This window comes from Hakea prostrata, chromosome 9 (assembly GCF_041222555.1).
Source record: "Hakea prostrata isolate BN-2017 chromosome 9, UWA_Hpros_2, whole genome shotgun sequence".
NCBI lineage: Eukaryota > Viridiplantae > Streptophyta > Magnoliopsida > Proteales > Proteaceae > Hakea > Hakea prostrata.
In genome coordinates, this window is record NC_142608.1 from 47,398,971 (window position 1) to 47,418,706 (window position 19,736).

The window sequence follows — 19,736 nt, forward strand, 5'->3', positions numbered from 1 at the left end:
AATGATTTACTTATAGATAAATCTCCAATGACACATGAAATTAAAGGTGTACCTGGATCTTTAAGTTTAGGGGGCAGTTGGTTGGAAATTATCAAGTTGACTTGTTCAGTTAGGTGCACAGTTTTAGGTGTTTGAGTCTTCAACTTATGCTTTTAGGTGCACAAATCTTTTAGAAACTTAGCATAAGCTGGGACTTGCTTGATAGCATCTAATAGTGGGAGATTGATACAAACTTGTTGGAATAAATCAATCATCTCTTGCATCTTAGCATTCTTTCTAGAATCTGGAATTTAGGACTCAAGAGCTTCAGGGAAGGGGGCTTTGGGAGTGTAAGATTTAGGAGTAGAACCCTCTACAATTGGAATGTGCAACCCCTTATGAGGAAATTGATGGGGAATACTCACAGGTGGTATTTCTTTACTAGGCTTGTGTGCATCATCACCAGTCTCATGGGTCACATCAACCTCCCTCTCGACTCTCAAGATCAATGGGCAATGGCTTAGGAGTAGGCAAAGGTGCATAATATTCCTTCCCACTGCATGTCACAACAGAGACTGCTTGGACTTGTTCTCTCCTAGACCCAATTTGATGATTAGGGTTACCTATTGGTTGACTAGGTAATTGACCAACCTCCCTCCTACTGATGGCATCAGCTAGTTGACCAAGTTGGGTTTCCAATTTGTTAATGGACTGAGAATGGGAATGCAACAATTGAGTGTTTTGCTCTAATCCACTAATTGCTTTTAGTACCTTATCCTCAAATGATGAATTATGTGAGGGTTGTGGGGATGATGGTTGCTCATTCCTATAGGCATTTTGGTGCATATTAAATGGAGCTAGCCTATAAGGTATTTGATTAAAGAGATTGGGCATTGAGTTTCGCCATGAAAAATTGGGGTGGTTTCGCCATCCTAGGTTGTAGGTACTGGAATATGGATCATTGCCCAATTTAGAGACTCCTTGGGCCAAATGTGTATGCTCCTTAACAAACTCAAGGTATTGTGTAGTCAAATAACAATCAGTGACATGATGGGATAGGCTAAAACATAAAGCACATGCTTCAATCTGATTAGGTGGAGAGGAACTTGTAGGAAGTGGAGATGGGGTTTGTTATTCTAATGACAAGAGATAGTCCAATTTCTTAGATAGCAAGTCAACCTTAGCATTCATCTCAACGGTAGGATTGATCTCATAGAGACCGCTCCTCTTTGGTTGCCCAATGGATGGAATCTCAGTCCTAGTTGCTGAAGCATGGTGTTGGGAGTTTTCATTAAGGGTCTCAAAAAGTTCACATGTTTCATTCTCATTCTTGAGCATGAAAGTCCCACCACAAGAAGAATCAATCATTTGCCTATGTCGGTCTCTAAGGCCATCATAAAAGCATTGAACCAATTGCCATTTAGGAATAGCATGGTGGGGGCACTTTCTAAGTAATTCTTTTAGTCTTTCCCAAGCCTCATGAAATTGTTCTCCTTCTTGTTGGGAGAAACTCGTTATCGCTCTCCTAATGCTATTGGTATGGCCAATGGGGAAGAACTTTTTAAGGAACTCCTGTTGCATTTCTACCCAAGTGGAAATTTTAACATTGTCCAAAAAATGAAGTCAATGCTTAGCTTTATCTTTAAGGGAGAATGGGAAAAGAACTAACCTTAAAGCATCAACTGAGAGGTTTTGAATTTTAACCGTGGAGGACACCTCTAAAAACTCATCTAAGTGCTTATAAGGCTCTTCATTGGCAAGTCCATAAAATGATGGTAGCATTTGAATCACACTAGATTTGATCTCATATTGAGCCACCTCTATGTCAGGCAACTTAATACAAGAAACCGGAGTATATATCGTAGGAATGAAATGCTCACTCAAGGGCCTCATTGGAGGCTCATAGTTTGCCATGGTTCTTTGCCTTCTAAGGTTGGCCAAAGTCTCTTCTAACTCTAAGTCAAGTGGAGTCAACTTAGAGTTTAGGGACCGACGACCATGCATACACATAGAAGAAGAAAAAGAAAAAGAAGAAGCTAAATAAGTAAAATTCAAAGAAAATAACTATAGCAAAAAGGAGAGTTTATGACGTACCTGAAGCGCAATCCACGTGATCTTTCGAACAAAAGTTACACATGTGGGATCTGACAGATGGGGATTTTTAAAAATTAACCTAAACAACCCAATCTAATGAAAATATTACAATTGAAAAGTCCTAAATACAATTATATCTAAGAAAGAAAATATAACAACCTAAACTAATTATCGAATCGCTACTCTTGCAGTTACCTACAAAACAAAAGAAAAAGAGATTAGTTAAATAAGCAAAGAAAATTAAAAATACTAAAATTACTCTAAAAATTATGCCTAATTGACAAAAAATCAATCCTAGCAACCGTGCTTTGGTTCCCCGGCAACGACGCCAAAATTTGATCGTGTCGCTAACCAATCAAAAATAAAATCCTATACTAATCTAGCAAGCAGAAAGTACGGGGTCGAACTATGGGGAACTAAAAGGCTAAGTCACTAAGATTGAATTCAACAAAACTAAATTTAAAGTAAATCTACTAATTAATGCAAAAACGTTAACTATGAATATGTGAAGATATTTGGGGTTTTGAATCCCCAATGCTTTTCCCTAACCGATATAACTCTATACTTCAAAGCAAATTAGGGATGGTCTTCCTAGATATGCCCCATCTTCGCAAGACTATCATCCTTCGTGGAAGCTTGGCACGCTTAGTTTTCTGAGCTATAGAACATCTTTGGCCAAATTCAAACACAATCAACTAGAAGATATAGAACAATCAAATTAATGAAATAAGCATGGTTCATCTACATCCCAAATAAAAGGAACTAGCTACTCATTATCACAAAGTTCATAAGAAAAATAAAGATGACACATAGGGAGAGAGAGAGAGAGAGTTGTGGTATTTTTCTTCAGCAATGAGAGATGAGAGAGCTGCATTTGCCGTCTTCTTTTTTCTCTGTGGCTGGCTTCTCTTTTATGTCTCCCGCACACAATGAATCCTCTCTTTACCCGTCAATTTGACCTTTATTCGTTCTGATTTTGGAAAAACTAAAAACTAGAAAGTTATAGATACTTTCAATATCGTTTCATAGAATCTTGAATCACCACAATCCAAGCTCATACGAGAGAGATATGCCCAAAATACTAAAGGTAGGTCTGTTTACCCGATTTTCATATTTATTACCAATTTTGTTCCTTAAGACCTCCACCTCTTTTCCAATTTGGCTAAGATCTCACTTTTCATGATTTCTTGGGCAGCAAGATTGAATGCCATGATTTAAAATCCACCAATATCTAAAATATTTGCCAACTTTACTCCATATTATCTCTAATAACCAAAATCACCTTAATCCTGAAAAATACACAAAAATACTCAATTAGCTCTCTTTAATTAAATAGGTATGGGGAATTAGATCAAATAAATAATGGTAAATGCATACTTGTCATAGATCTACAGCATAAGGGTAAGATAGTATTGTAATATGAAATGGCTATAGGACTATAGGAAGAGAGGGGGGGGGGGGAGGGAAAAAAATGAATAAGGCAAAAAGTTACCAAATCTATGTTTATCATAAAAAAATAACTAATTAATTGTGTATCATTAGCCAAAAAACTTTACCAAAGATATATTCTGTTTCACTTTCAAAAACATGATTGTAGCTATAAAACTTAGACCTATAAATGGACATTCGAAATCCGTCTTTGAATTCGCATTCATATTTGTTTAAGGGTATCCGAATCCGAAAATTTTCTTACCGGAAAATATCCGCATCCGTCCAATAAGTAATCGGATACGGATTCGGATAATAGCAAATCCGATCGGATAATATCTGGTTAGGATTTTATCCGATTAGAGTATATGAGTTTTTTAATTTGAACCATAAAACCTGATTTTGAAATCAACCAACCAAAAGGACTAAATCGGTAAATCTACAACATGTAAGCCACTTAACTCACAACCCTAATTCTAAATCCCGAAATTTCTCATCCAGCCGCCAGCGTTCTTCAACCTCAAGAAGTCCCAAATGACTTCTGGTTTCTTCATGCTTTCCCATGGCTTCTCGCCTCTTCTTATGTGTTTGTGCTACTGTTTTTTGATTCTTCCAACTGGATTTCTTTTAAAATGCCATTAGTGATGGATCGACAGTTGTGGGCTCTTTAAAGTCGTTCAACCAGGTGATCGTGTTCTTGCTCTTCATGTACTTAGTGAAGCAGGTGAGAATATTTGCTTTTGTAGAGTCGCTTTTTGAATTTCTGGGTTCTGGGTTGTGTCTGTTTTGACAATGGTATTTGGGTTTTGTTGTTCTTCTTCATTTTCTCTTTCGCAATTTGAAATAGGTTTATACATAACCCTTTTTATCATTTTACTAATAATTATTGTTTTTTGGGTGTTTGAACTAAGGGGTTTTGGTTGTAATTGTGAAGGTAAATCTCAAACTCAAGATTTGCAGAGGGTCTTCAAATCGAAGCGAGAAGTGAAAGCTTGTGGAGATAGGAACCATCACAAAATTGGTTCACCAGTGTCAGTTGCTAAGCATTGCATGAAGAAATTTCGTATATGTTATTGTGTTGTTGCTGCTAATAATGGAAAAGTTGTGTTTGAGAGAGAAGCTTTTGTTAGTATTTGTTGCGTCTAGAACTTCTTCGAGAGCCGGATACTTGGATGATCACCTTAATACTTCTACATCCGAATAGGAATGGCTTAGATCCCTGCACTCACAAAGAAAACAAGAACGGGCCGGCCAAGTCTTGGCCGGGGAACCGCCTCCGATGCCCAAGTCCGTCTAGGCAACAATAGGAGTCATTGAGAGAGTTCTCAAGGTGTAATGAATAACTGGTAAGTTGAATCTCATACCTTTCTCCTTGTAGGATGAGGGTTTATATAGAGGATACCTGGAGGCGGCGTCTCCTTGTATTTCTCCTATTCTGTTGAAGAGTGGGTGAGATATCTTAGGAATCACGTTCCCTTCTTTGGCGGGCCTGATAGAGCCGTTATTCACTTATTCATCTCCCCAATTCTCGGAAACAGATATGTTGAGTAGTCATCTGTAACTAACTCCTTTGACTTGGTCTTCTTCAACGTCACTCTTGAACTTAGTCTAGAAGGCCTTCTTGAATTTAATATGGTTCTCAAGGGAATAATACACACCTACCCGAGTGGGTGTGTGTCTTCTCCCGAGGGACCCCCCAGCTTCCTAAAGGGAGGGAACACACTTACCCAAGTGGGTGGGTGTGTTCCTCCCGAAGGGGCTCTTTGGGTCTCTCATGAGAGTGGGAGCACACCTACCCGAGCGGGTGGGTGTGTTTTTCCCGAGGGGTTCTATAAGTCTCTCGTAGGGAGACCTCTTGGGCCACATATTCTCCATAACAGAGCCCCCCATTCCATGCGATTGGTCTCTCAAATGTATGGAATGCTTTTCTTACTTCCCTCCTCTTCGAAATATGTCATTTCTTCAGAGATTCCGGGGCATATGTCATCCTAAATGATGAAAGTCATCTCTTCCAAAGTCTTCTTAAATGTTGTTGTTCTTAACTTCCAACCATCGCATTTTATTCTCTTTTATAACTTTTGGTATGCCAACGGTGATGTAATCCCACCTGTTGAAGTGTTTGATTCTGGGCCACCTGATTGCAATCCTTAGCTTTCTCAATCTCAACCATTGTTTCTATTCATCATCAGTCGTTGGATCGTGACCTTTCATATTCTTGATCTCAATCGTTGCCTTATTCAATTTTTGACCGTTAGATCATGCCTTTTCATTTCCTCATCTTCACTATAAATAGAGGTATAACCTCATTTTCATCCTTTTGCTTGCAATCACTTTCTCTCTGAGGTCTCCTTCACTACATCGCTAGCTCTTGTTCTCTGCGTTTTGCTCTCCAACTCTTCAAACCAACTCTTCAAACAGTAAGTTTCTTCTAACTTCTCTCAATTCCTTTTTCTTTACCATTTTTGCAATTCATGGATAAGTTGAAAAAAGGTAAAGGATTAGCCCGACCGACCTCCCCTAGGGTGGTTCTGGCCACTAATGTTTTAAGTCCCGAAGCGTCTTCCCAAACTCATTCTATGCACTATTCCAGTGAAGAAGATCTTCCGATTACGGCTGGCTCTCAAGACGTTGTGAGAGCAGCGGCTGACTTAGCTAGGGATGACCCAATTAATCAAGAACCCTTATGCTCTAACTTAGGACCTGACTTGATTAATTTTGAGCCTTCTTCAATTTCTTCTCTTGATCAAGAAGTTGATAAGGCTAGTCAACCTCTTCCTGCTCAATTTCGAGTGGTTCGTCAGAGGCATTCTTCGCCTCATCCTCCTCTTTCTCGTCCTCCAAACTCTAGGAACCGTTGGCCTCCATTTATTCGTGCTGAATTGCTTCGAAGGAGACAATTCTTGAGGAGAAGAATAAGTTGAAAACTCCTTCTCATATTGATTATGACCGAAAGCTCTCGGGTCCTAAATTTTACCCTGGCGACCTTAAGCAAATTCATCTTAAGCGCTTAAGGGGCTTTTGTAAAATTCTTGATGATTATTCCTTCCTCCTCCCATCTGGGTCTAGTCGGGTTGGAGAGCCTCCTGAAGAAACATTTTCCCTTTACTTTGATGCCTTCTTGGGTGGTCTTTGTCTTCCAGTACAGCGAATCATAGAAGATCTACTTGAGCATTATGGGATTTCTCCTTCTAATTTAATCCCGAATAGTTGGAGAAATGTAACATGCTTCACTGGTTTTTGCTACAATGTTGGGGTTAAGCCAACTTTTCCTCTCCTTCATCAATTCTTTGAAGTCAAGAGTCAATCCCAGCGGGGTGGGCTTTCTCTTAACCGTCAAGCAATTGAGGTGGTTGATTGGTCGGGCAACATAGTTTTGCCGGGCACTAGGCCGACATCCACAAAGGGGTGGAGACATCATTTCTTTTTCTGCAAGCCCCTAGTCCCGCCATCTTTCCCAACGGCCTTTGTGAAGAAAACTAATCTGGAGCTTGAAGAACCCAATAGGCCAGTTGAGTTGTCCGCCGCCGAGGAAGCGGCCTTAAGGAGGATTACCCCGGTTGAGGGGGACTTAGCCGCAGTTCATGGGTACTCTTCGGAGTATCCATCAATCTTACAGTTGTGGGGTCTCTCACCGGGTGAGCCCCTTATTCTTTGATGTTCTTAAACTTTTTGGATTCTCTTACTTTGTTTCTTCTAATCTCCTTTGTTTGTTGTCGTAGTGGCCAGCAAATTGGATATCAATGCTCTTCGGGCCGTTGCTATTGGGAACACAAAGAAGCATTCGCCCGAAACCAGCCAAGAAGACTGCTGCCAAAGAGGTTGGTCCCGTAGTTCAGGCCTTGAGTATTCCTAGTTCTGCTAAACCCTCCGGATACTTAAAGAAGGGTTCTAAAAGAAGTGTTTCTACTAGTCCCGTAGGGGGCCCTCCCGAAGTTGGCGTTCCTCAACTGTCCCCTTCCAGTCGCTCGGGCAAGCCCACAAAGAGGCCTCGGGATCCCAAAGGTGTTGTTGAAGAGTCTGCCAGGTCTTCTCCAGTCTTTGTTCCCGGATGGAGCTTGACTTCTAAAGACAATGTTCTTGGGGACCCCAATGCTGCTCGATCTTGGCTTCTTGAGGGGATGGTCCCATCGGATCGTCAACACCTGAGAACTCTTTCTGATGATAAGTTTTATGCGAATGCTTATAGGTAATTCTTCTTCCGTTACTTGGCTATATTGCTCTTGACATAAATCTTGTAACTTGATATTCCAATCTTGCTTCAAGTACTTCTCGGGGGGAGCGCATTACATGGGTGAGTGTATGATTCGCTCCAAGCATCTCATTGATTGGCTTCAAGCAAGCTGAGAAAGCCCATAGCCAAGTCAATGTTGAGCTTTCCGGAGTGAGGAAAAAAGTTGAGTCTTTGAAGAAGCGGGATGAAGAGAAGAGTCTAAGACTAAGGGAGATATCTGAAAGAAAATCAAGTCTTGAAGAAGAGCTGTCTCAAATAAAAAAAGACTTAGAGGAGGCTCTTAGGGAGAAGGAGGAGTTTGCACTCGGGAAAGAGGATATGGAATCTCTCATTCTCCAGCTTCGTTCTGAAGTACATGCCGGGTTGCTTCCCATTAGTGTTGACGAAGTTCCTGATCTCGTCCAAAAGGAGATTATTACTTCTTACCTTGGAACTCCTCAATTCAAGAAAATTCAGATTGATCTCTCCTTCTCAACCTATCGTCTGGGTCTTGATGATGCCTTTACTGCAATCTTCAATGGGTTGATATTCCTAACCACAAGGAGTTAGCTGGGATGTTGGATGGAAGGATATATGAGAAGCTTGAGAGAGCTGTGCCAGCGGGGATTGAGTGCAAAGAACCATTTAGCCCTCCCGATCCTCTTCTCTATGTTGATGAAGATGAAGAGGAGGGTATTGGAGATAGCCATGAAAAGGAGACTCCCGATGATGAGCTTCCCGAAGGGCAAGACCCTCTCGAGAATTACGTTTCTAATGTGAAAGAAAGGCTTGGTTTTTCTGCAATCTTATTTCTGTAACTTAAACTTGTCATGAGTACTATCAGTTTGCAACTCTTTTTTTGTAATATCAGTCCTTGTGGCCAAATATTTTGAAGATTAACTTGATGGGTTAACTTTCAACTTTGTGATTGTCTGATAAAATTTGAGGCATTATGCTTCTCTTTCTCCCGAGTATCTACCCGAGTGACTCCCCAAGCGTAATGCCTTAGAGATAATCTTTGCTTTGAAACTCTTCTTCGAGCATTCGCTCTTGAAGATGATTAAGAGATTTATCCGCGTGGCTTCCTGAGTAAGCCCCCGGTTATAATGCTTCTTAAGTAAATCTTGTTTTGAAAATCTTCCTTGGGTCTCCATTCCCGAAGGTGACTGTGAGATTTCTCCCGAGTGGCTACCCAAGTAATTACTCGGGTGTAACGCCTTTTGAGAGAAATCTATGTTTTGAAAACCTTCCTTGGGTCTTCATTTTTGAAGTTGACTGTGAGATTTCTCCCGAGTGACTACCCGTTGAATTACCCGGGTGTAACACCTTTAGAGAGAAATCTATGTTTTGAAAACCTTCCTTGGGTCTTCATTGTTTTTAAGAACGCTCTCGAGTTCTTGAATTTGTTATGAGTTAAGAACTCTCTTGGGTTCTTTTTAATGTGAAGAGCTCCCTTGGGTTCTTGGACTTTTGTTAAGTCAAAAACTCTCTTAGGCTCTTCTTACTTTGAAGGGCGCTCTCGGGTTCTTGAATTTTTGTTAAGTCAGGAACTCTCTTGGGCTCTTCTTAATCTTTAAGAACACTCTCGGGTTCTGCTTTATGTAAAGAGCTCTCTTGGGTTCTTGAACTTTTGTTAAGTCAAGAACTCTCTTGGGCTCTTCTTAATATTTAAGAACACTCTCGGGTTCTTCTTGATGTGAAGAGCTCTCTTGGGTTCTTGAACTTTTGTTAAGTCAAGAACTCTTGGGCTCTTCTTAATCTTTAAGAACACTCTCGAGTACTGCTTGATGTGAAGAGCTCTCTTGGGTTCTTGAACTTTAGTTAAGTCAATAACTCTCTTGGGCTCTTCTTAATCGTTAAGAACACTCTCAGGTTCTTCTTGATGTAAAGAGGTCTCTTGGGTTCTTGAACTTTTGTTAAGTCAAGAACTCTCTTGGGCTCTTCTTAATCTTTAAGAACTCTCTCGGGTTCTTCTTGATATGAAGAGCTCTCTTGGGTTCTTGAACTTTTGTTAAGTCAAGAACTCTCTTGGGCTCTTCTTCTTTTGAGGAAGCACTTGTGAATTCTTCACTATGACCTCCTTCATGAGAAAAGGAATATAAGAAATGGAGATTGGATTTTATTGAAAATCAAATGGCCGTTCGACTCGCTGGAAAGTGCTACATATCTTGATTGATTCCACTGATAGAATTTTTGGAGATTCATAGAATTCCAAGTTCGATCTATTGTCTTGCTTGTGGCTAAATTCTTTAGCTTGTAGGTCCTCGGACAGTGTCTTCTATCCTTCACCTGAGTGTTGAAGTATCCTCTACTCGATTTTGATATCTTTGATTTCGATATTCAGACATGCTTCGTACTTCATCAATAAGATCTAAGTTACTCTTCAAGCCTTCTTCGTTTGCTTCTTCATCGAAATCTGTGTACCTCTTCGACTTTGCTAATACTTCAATCAGGACAAGTGCCTCGATGCCATAAGCCAGCCGAAAAGGAGTTTCTCCCATAGGAGTTCGGGCTGTGGTACGATATGACCAAAGGACACTAGGTAGTTCTTCTACCCACTTGGCTTGACTTGTCTCCAAATGTTTCTTTATTCCATCCAAAAGCGTTCGATTAGTTATTTTGACTTGCCCATTGCTTTGTGGATATGCCACAGACGACGTTCTATGCTCGATATGGTATCTTTCACAAAAACGCTTGAAACCTGCTCCAACAAATTGTTTTCCGTTATCGGTCACAAGGATCTTTGGAATTTCGAATCTGTAGATGATCCTTTCTTGAAAGAACTTTTGCATTTGCTTCTCAATAATGGTCAAGAGAGGTTCGGCTTCCACCCACTTAGTGAAATAATCGATTGCGACAACCAAATATTCCCTATTATTGGTGGCTCTTGGAAGCTTTCCCACCAGATCCATTCCCCACGTGGCGAAAGGGATTGGACTGGAGAAAGATGTAAGTGGGACAATCGGAGTTCTCGAAACAGATGCATGATGTGAAACCCAGCCCTAACCTGACCCAGAAACCTTGTTGTTTGTAGGTCCGATGACCCGAAGTAAAGTAAGAAGTCGCTTTGGGCCACCCGGAGAGGACTTGGTGTCGGCTTGAATCCATGAAAGTTGATGATGAGGTTCTATTTATGGAAACGAATCCTGATGAAGATCTAATTAGTTGATGGACTTGGAGTGCTCTCTATCTTGGTTTGAAGGCATTTCTACCTATTAGGTAAGTCACTGACTTGTGTGCAAAACCCCTTTAGGTTTGGATTTGATCCGGACCTTCAACCCGTTTTGGCCTCGCGGCATTGGTCGCGATTGGTCGCCGGGCCACGACCAATCCACTCGACCAATGAGTGCGCTTTGGCAATTAGGTTGATTCTTGCTCTATTTAAGTCCAACCCGAGTCCACTCGATTTGCGCCCCAAACCCTCGGACGAACCAAAGACCTCCGCAAGTCATCTCTCTTGCATCCTTGGTGTTTTCTTGACGGACTTCGTCGAACTCTCTTGCATCAAAAGGTATGCTACCTCTCTCTTCTCCTCCATCTTGTTTTCTTTCCTTTGAGTTGAGACGGAGAAGAGATGCGCATCTCTGTTGCAAACATCTCCGAACATGTTCTCAGATCATCCTAAGGATTTAAGGATAGAACAATGATCTTAACCATGACAGCAAGCTTTGAAGGATTCATGATCAAACCATGATTTAATCTCGTAACTTCTAATCGAATCGATCTCTTTGGATCTTCTTTCATTGATCATGTTAGTGGTTAATGGTTGTGTTTCTTTCCATGATCCATAATCCATAGAATTCTAGTTGTCTCTTCTACCTACTATGTGTTCTTCATGATGCATGATAGTTACAATATGGTAGGTTTATTTCCTTATTTAGATTTATGCTTCTAAGCCTTATCCATGAAGACCTATGCATGTTTCATGTTTCATTACCGAAAGCAATGATCCATCCTCCTATAGTTCTTGTCCTTGTTTCTATTTCAAATTCATCAAGATCCAGTTTGAGTTAATATGGTAACGTCCTAATTGGATCTTGATACCGATTTGATTAGTGTTTGAGATCCCCTATATGCTAGAATACACCGAGTAGTCTACCCCGATTAGTACCCTGAACCACCAAAGGATCATACTAAAACCCGATTTAGGCCGGCATGGTCGACCGATTGGGGACCACCGACCAATCCACCGACCAAGAGAGCAACCGAAGGCGGGATGTTTTGATATACGTAGGGACTTTCCTAATATGTTGTATATACTGTTTAGGACCTCTCTCAAGTTTGCCAAGATCTTACTGATTTCTTAGGATCCGCGAGTTATAAAAGGTAAGGATGGTTATTTCCAATTACAAGATAGCATGAATCTAGTTCTATATTTGAATATCATGAATATGTTTCCTAAATTAGATTCTTACAATGATATACACGTGCATAACGATTACGAGCATACATCATATTGAATTGATTCATGTATGATTTACTACCAATGTTATACAAGTGATTGTAATACGATTCTTTCCAAATGTAGTTACCAATATGTGATGATATGAATTGATGCAGTGATGCTACGATGGTTGGAAAGGAGAGGTGCCCGACACGCCTGGACACACGGGAAATATGGGATGTCGGGATGCCCCGGACACCTCCAAACGTGGATGACATATCAGGATTGCTAGTAGTGTTGGCAGGATGTCGATGTGGACCCAACGGAGGGGTATTGAGACCGAACGACCCGGGAGCAATGGGGATTCATGGGCGCCAAGACCGGAACCAACCCGTGAGAGGACGGAATCACAGTGGGGGCCAATTGGTAGGGTTGCATATGGTTAGACTTGGGCTCACGGGGCAAGACCGGAACCAACCCGTGAGAGGACGGAGAGCTCCGTACCAATGTGGATGATCAATAGGGTGATGAGTCCGAGTCCGAGTGGCGGTGCCATAGGATACGTGACCTAGTGTGAAGGATACCGGAAAGGATCGCGGGACGAGGAATGGAAGACGGATCGACTGATGTAACCAAGTAGAAGACGCAGGCAGGTACCCCGACATGCGCAGACAACCAAATGGTTGTGAGAGAGGTGTTGACTAACCCCGCCAAGGTTGTCCGAGGGATGAAGGACCCAACCAACGGCGCCAAGACCGGTGAAATGATCCGTGAGAGAACCAAGATATCTTAAATGGTGAGGATGTGAGTGGACCCAAAGAAGTACGGGCAGACTAAAGCATGCGCAATAGAGACCAGACCAAGAGTAGATTCATCATTCACGGCCTCATATCATATGCAATGTTGCGGAATCCGCATATGTAATGGATTTAAGCGCCCGGGCTTGAAACCACCAGACAATGTGTTAGACATCCGCAGGCGAGTATATGACGGTCCCAGAAGAAGCGCAAGGCGAAGAGACAACCCGGGAAGGGATGGGACCACAAACCGAAGATCGCGAGTGGATGCGACGAGCAGTCGACCAGAGTGGAAGCGCCGGCAAGAGATCAACCACAAGGATGTCGCAAAAGGGAGAAAAAGTACCAAGCGCGGGATTAGATTGTCTAGACAGAGCACGGGAGAGTGGGAACGGAACGAAACATAGATGAGATCATCTCATATGGATCTATGATTACCCGCGAGATTGTTCATGATTATGTTATTGTTTAGTGGGAGGTGACCGTACCGTTGGGGTGGTCCACGGGTATGCGGTAGGGTCGTGGGAGGGCGTGACACATGAAGTTGACATTGCTTGCATTTTTTGACATAATCCACAACATCCTTCTGAATAGTTGGCCAATAAAGTCCTTGGCGTATTATTTTATGGACCAATGCCCGACCCCCCATACGTGCTCCGCATATTCCTTCGTGTACTTCGGCTAAGGCATATTGAGCTTGAGAAGGGCCAACACATTTCAGAAGAGGTTGTGTGAATGACCTTTTATAAAGTTGTTCTTCTTGGATAGTGAACTTTATTGCTTGATTCTTAATTGCCTTAGCTTCCTTGATGTCTTCTGGAAGAATATTATTCTTCAAATATGTAATAATTGGATCCATTCAACTAGGCTCTTCTTCAATATCGATCACCTCGACCTCTTGAATACTAGGAATCTCCAACTGCTCAATGTAGACGGCTAAGCCTAAGGTCGAATACTTGGATAAAGCTAGCTTGGATAACTCATTTGCTACTTCATTTTCCTTTCTTGGGATTTTTTTTTATGTCGAGTTGATCGAAATAAAGGCGACATTCTTCAATTTTGGCCAAGTAATTTGCCATTCTTGTTTCTTTCGCTTTGTACACGCCACAAACTTGATTCACGATCAATTGATAGTTGCTTCAGACTTCTAATTCTAGAACTCTTAAGGCTTGGGCAAGTCTTAGTCCTGCTAGATGGCTTCGTACTCAGCCTCATTGTTGGAGGCTCTGAAGTTAAATCTTAGAGCATAATGGATTGTGAACCCGTCCGGGCTGATTAGCATTAGCCCTACTCCACTCCTCGAAGAGTTGCTCAAGCCGTCGACATACAAAGTCCATAATTCCTGACCGAGTTGGTTTTCTTCTCCCGAAGTGGATAGGTTATTCTCAAGAACAAAGTCAGCCAATACTTGCCCTTTGATAGTTGGACAAGTTCTAAACTCGATTTGGTATTCGCTTAACTCGATAGCCCATGTTACCATCCTTCCCGCTAAGTCCAGTTTCTGTAGGATCTTCTTCAACGGGAAGTTGGTCAAGACTACAATTGGATGTGCTTGGAAATATGGCCTGAGTTTCCGAGATGCGATTACAAGAGCTAAAGCTTGTTTGTCCACATCTGGATATCGCGTCCCAGCATCCACAAGAACATGACTTATGAAATAGATAGGGTTTTGTGAAATACCTTCTTCTTTTACTAACACCGCGCTTACTGCTGCCGAAGAAATGGCTAAGTTTGTGAATAGTTGCTCTCCTGGTGAAGGCCGGGCTAAGAGAGGTGGTGACCCGAGCTTCTCCTTCAACTTCTCGAATGCTTGCTGACATTCGTTGCTCCACAACGTGTCCTTTGCCTTCCCGAAGTCCTTGAGAGCCTTGAAGAAGGGCAAACATTTTTCACCCGATCTTGAAATGAATCTGTTTAATGCAACTACTCTTCCAGTTAGGCATTGAATATTCCGAACCGTCTTCGGTGATTCCATCTCAATCAAGGCTTTGATTTTTTCCGGGTTGGCCTCAATCCCCCTTTAAGATACCATAAATCCAAGGAATTTCCCGGAAGAAACTCCAAATGAACACTTCTCTGGATTCAATCTCATTTGATATGTTCTCAATGTATCAAAGACTTCTTCAAGATCTTCTATATGACTTCCTCGGACTATACTCTTGATGAGCATATCATCAACGTATACTTCCATATTTCTTCCAATTTGGTCCTTGAAGACCTTATTTACCATTCTTTGATAAGTTGCCCTGGCGTTCTTCAACCCGAAGGGCATTGCCTTGTAGAAGTAGCTTTCTCGATCTGTCATGAAGGCTGTGTGCCTTTCGTCCTTGGGATTCATCATAATTTGATTGTATCCCGAGTAAGCATCCATGAAGCTCAATACTTCATGTCCTGCTGTGGCGTCGATCAACAAGTTGATTCGGGAAAGTGGATAGCAATTCTTTGGCCATGCTTTATTCAAGTCTGTGTAATCCATACACATTCTCCATTTGCCGTTGGCCTTCTTCACCGTTACGATGTTCGCCAATCAAGTTGGGCATTCTATTGGTTTGATGAAACCTAATTGCTCTAGCTTCTCCACTTTTGTCCTTATGGCGGCATGTTTCTCGAGCGAAAATTTTTGCCTTTTTTGGATTATTGGAATTGCATCTTCCTTAATCCATAAGCTGTGTTCTGCAATTCTTCAATCAATTCCTAGCATGTCTTCGGCTGACCATGCGAATACATCAAGATTGTTCTAGAGAAACTCGGTCAGTTCTTCCTTGAAATATGTACGTTGTTCTGAACCGATCATGGTTCCTCTTTCGGGAAAATCCGGATGAAGTTGGATTCGCTCAAGCTTCTCAATAGGTTCGGCTCTCTACATTGCTTCTTCATCCAGATCATCTCGAACTTCTATACTCATCGTATTGCCTGATCTCTCGGATCTTCTTACTTTCTTGAGATAACTCACATAACATTGTCTTGAGAGTCGCTGATCAAAAGAGCACTGCCCGACTCCTGTTGTTGTTGGAAACTTCAACTTCATATGCCTCGGAGAGACCACAGCCCCCAAGGCATTAAGAGTTGGCCTTCCAAGCAAAACATTTTATGCCAAGAGGTCTCGAACTACCATGAAGGTTAATTGGACGACAGCATCCCAAGGGGATTCCCCGATTCTTAAATCCAACTGAATAGTACCCTCGGATATGGCAGATGACCTGGCGAATCCGTATAGATGAGTCCCACATGGAGTCATCATCTCATCTTCAAATTTTAACTTCTTAAACGCTTTGTAGGATAATAAGTCGGCGGAAGACCTCGTGTCCACAAGAACTCCGTGAACTTCTTGATTCACCAATTTCACTTTGATAATTATAGCATCATCATGAGGAGAAGTTATGCCCTTAAGATCTTCATCCGTGAATGTTATTGGATCTGGACATAAGTCATTTCTTCGTTTTCTCTGCAACTGCGTCGATCCCACAAATCGCGCTTTTTGTTTAGCCTTCTTGAGGGATTCCTCAGTCAGATTCCCCAAAACAATATAGATAGGAGAGTCTTCTCGATGGTCTCGCTTCTTCTCGGGATGTTTATCTACACGCTCGGGACTTTTGGATTTGGGTCTTTTGGTGGCTCTTGGTGGAGACTTCTCCCGATCTTGTCGCTTCCTTTGAAGATATTTCTCAAGATGACCTCCCTGGATGAGTTTCTCGATCTCAACCTTAAGATTTCTACACTCATCCGTATGGTGACCGTAGTCCTTGGGAAAGCGACAATACTTAGTCATATTCCTATCTTCGGGTCAGGCTCTTAGCTTACCCGGCCACTTCAAGAGGTCTTTATCTCGAATTTGCAATAGGATTTTTGACCTCTTGGTATTAAGAGGCGTGAAGTCCTCGTTGGCGAGTCTTTCTTTCCAACTTCCTTTTTTGTCATCCTTTCCCCGAGCGATTGAATTCTGACGCTTTTCTCCATAGTTCTTCTTCTCCTTTATTCCCCTTGTGGACTCTTTGCAGGCCTCAATAACTTCTGCAACCATTGTTTGTTTTTGGCATTTTTTTAGAAGGGCTCCGTAAGTCTTGGGTTTATCTTGAAGTAACACTTCTAGCAAACGTCTTTGAGTTATTTCACTCCATATGCATTGTATGCCACCGTATCATCCAACTCTTCCACTTCAATAGCCACTTTGTCAAATCTTAAGAGATAATCTCGAATAGTCTCATTCGGCTTTTGTTTAATGGCGAAGAGGTTGTATGCTGTCTTCTTGCTCCCAATACAACTTCGGAATCGAGCGATAAACTTTCTTCCAAGTTCTCGAAAGTTTCGGATTGATCTTGGCTTTAAGCTGGAAAACCATTTTATTGTCGGGCCTTTGAGAGATGCCGGGAAGGTTCAGCATAACAACTCATCCTCTCGGCCAATTAAGGCCACAACAGACTTAAAATAACTAATATGCTCGCGAGGATTAGACTTACCTTCATAAGGAGTAAATGTCGGCATGATGAAGTTGGGTGGAAGAGGTGCTCTCATGACTTCTTTTGAGAAGGGTTCTCTATCGACCACATCATAATCGTCATCCAGGTCTCTGTCATCGAGCTTCCTCTCCAAATCATCTAATCTTCTCCCCAATCCATGCACCTTTGGACGCCCTGGTGGAGACAGAACACTCCCAAGATCTGAAAATTGGGAACTATGAGAAGATCCAGATTGACTGACTAACCCTCTCGGGTTATCGGATCTTGTGATCCTTCTTCCTTGACTTTCGTCCTCCTATTCTCGGACTCTTTCATTCAAGCATTCTCTTCTGGGTAAATCCTGAGTTTGCCTGAGGCCGGCCAAATGGTTGAACACACTTCCTCGAGTTCAATTTCCTCGGGGAGGTGGTTCTTCAATTTGGACTCCTTGAGATCCTTCTCCAACACGTTCGATTGTTTGTCAAGGTCTTTGGGGATTTCGCCTTTCTCGAACTTCGTTCATTGGGCGTTGCTTATCCCAAGTCTGTCGAACAACTTCACGCCTTCTATCTTCTTGTGTATTCCGAGAGGGTCCGGATGGTACTCCGATTTGGTGAACTAAACCTCGAACAACTCCTTGGAGTTCCAACATTTGTTGTTGGACTTCCCTTTGCATATTTTGTAAATCGGCAACAGTCGTTGGAATTGGGGGTGGATCTGAACCTCCTTCTCCAAATGGAATCGGTATGGTTCTTGGGGGATTCTTTGGAATTCCTTCTCGAACTTCCTCTGAAATTGGAATTTGTAGATCTAAAGAAGGGAGAACTTGTTCTTCAACACGTCCATTCTCCGCCTCTCTTTCTCTTGCTTGAGTAGTAACTTGATTGGAATTCGTCACCTGGTTAGTAGTTCATTTCGTCATGACTTTCTGTGACGTTTCCCACAAATGGCGCCAATTTGTTGCATCTAGAACTTCTGAGAGCCGGATACTTGGATGACCACCTTAAGACTTCTATAGCCGAATAGGAATGACTTAGATGCCTGCACTCACAAAGAAAACAAGAACAGGCCGGCCAAGTCTTGGCCTGGGGAACCGCCTCGATGCCCAAGTCAGTCTAAGCAACAATAGGAGTCATTGAGAGAGTTCTTAAGGTGTAATGAATAACTGGTAAGTTGAATCTCATACCTTTCTCCTTGTAGGATGAGGGTTTATATAGAGGATACCTGGAGGCGGCATCTCCTTGTATTTCGCATATTCTGTTGAAGAGTGGGTGAGATATCTTAGGAATCACGTTCCCTTTTTTGGCGGGCCTGATAGAGCCGTTATCCGGTTATTCATCTCCCCAATTCTCGGAACGAATATGTTGAGTAGTTATCTGTAACTAACTCTTTTGACTTGGTCTTCTTCAACATCACTCTTAAACTTAGTCTAGAAGGCCTTCTTGAACTTAATATGGTTCTCAAGGGAATAATGCATACCTACCCGAGTGGGTGTGTGTCTTCTCCCGAGGGACCCCCCAGCTTCCTAAAGGGAGGGAACACACTTACCCGAGTGGGTGGGTGTGTTCCTTCCGAAGGGGCTCTTTGGGTCTCTCATGAGAGTGGGAGCACAATTTCCCGAGCGGGTGGTGTGTTTCTCCCGAGGGGGTTCTATAAGTCTCTCGTAGGGAGACCTCTCGGGCTACATATTCTCCATAACAGTATTCTATGGTTTTTCGGTGGCCTTCAAGGTCAATCTATGAAATAATATTATTAGAATAAAGTTTTTTCACCAAGGAAGCAGATAATCGGATTCAGAAAGCATAAATCGGAAATCATAAACTGGAAATTGAAAATCGGATAATTACAATTAAAAATTAATAATCGGATAGCTTATCGGATTAGATGATAATCGGATATCCGGTAAAGTTTCGGATTCGAATATGTTTTGAAAATATTCGGCGGATATCGGATCAAATTCGAATAGCGGATTTTCTAATTGGATTCGAATTCGGATAGTGGTATATTCGAACCGAATCCGGTCCGTTTATAGGCCTAGTAAAACTATGATAAATTGAAAAGTGTCTTATTACTATTACTATTTTCCTGCTATTATTGTGCAGTTACTTTTGCTCAAGGAAATTTCAGAGCCTTAAGGGGTTATATGGTAACGATTTTGGCACACTTATTCTGTGTCATTTCTCCACTTTGGTACAGAAGTTAGCAAAAACATGTATGATAAACCAATTCAACTTTTACGTGCTTATTTAGCAAAACTGTGTTTAACCAGGCACCTGGCATAGTTTTTCCTTATGCGAGCTTCTGTCACACAGAAGCAATTCTGTTTGGAAACGTGGGGGCACAAATGCGCTCGTGACGGTACTAAGGTTATCGATGTAATTTTGTCGATGACCCGAAAATCTCCTCAT

At 41.9% G+C, this 19,736-nt stretch overlaps 1 protein-coding gene and 1 non-coding gene across 2 annotated transcripts; one reads left to right on the plus strand and one right to left on the minus strand.

Moving 5' to 3' along the window:
• Window positions 1-1,405: 1,405 nt before the first annotated feature.
• On the plus strand, window positions 1,406-1,512 carry LOC149005365 (small nucleolar RNA R71). The gene has a single exon (XR_016169987.1). It is a non-coding gene; the product is annotated as a small nucleolar RNA R71 (small nucleolar RNA).
• Window positions 1,513-15,980: 14,468 nt separating this feature from the next.
• On the minus strand, window positions 15,981-16,661 carry LOC149005366 (uncharacterized). Its single transcript, XM_089135881.1, has one exon. The coding sequence runs from the start codon at window positions 16,659-16,661 to the stop codon at window positions 15,981-15,983; it is 681 nt and encodes a 226-aa protein (XP_088992007.1).
• Window positions 16,662-19,736: the final 3,075 nt, after the last annotated feature.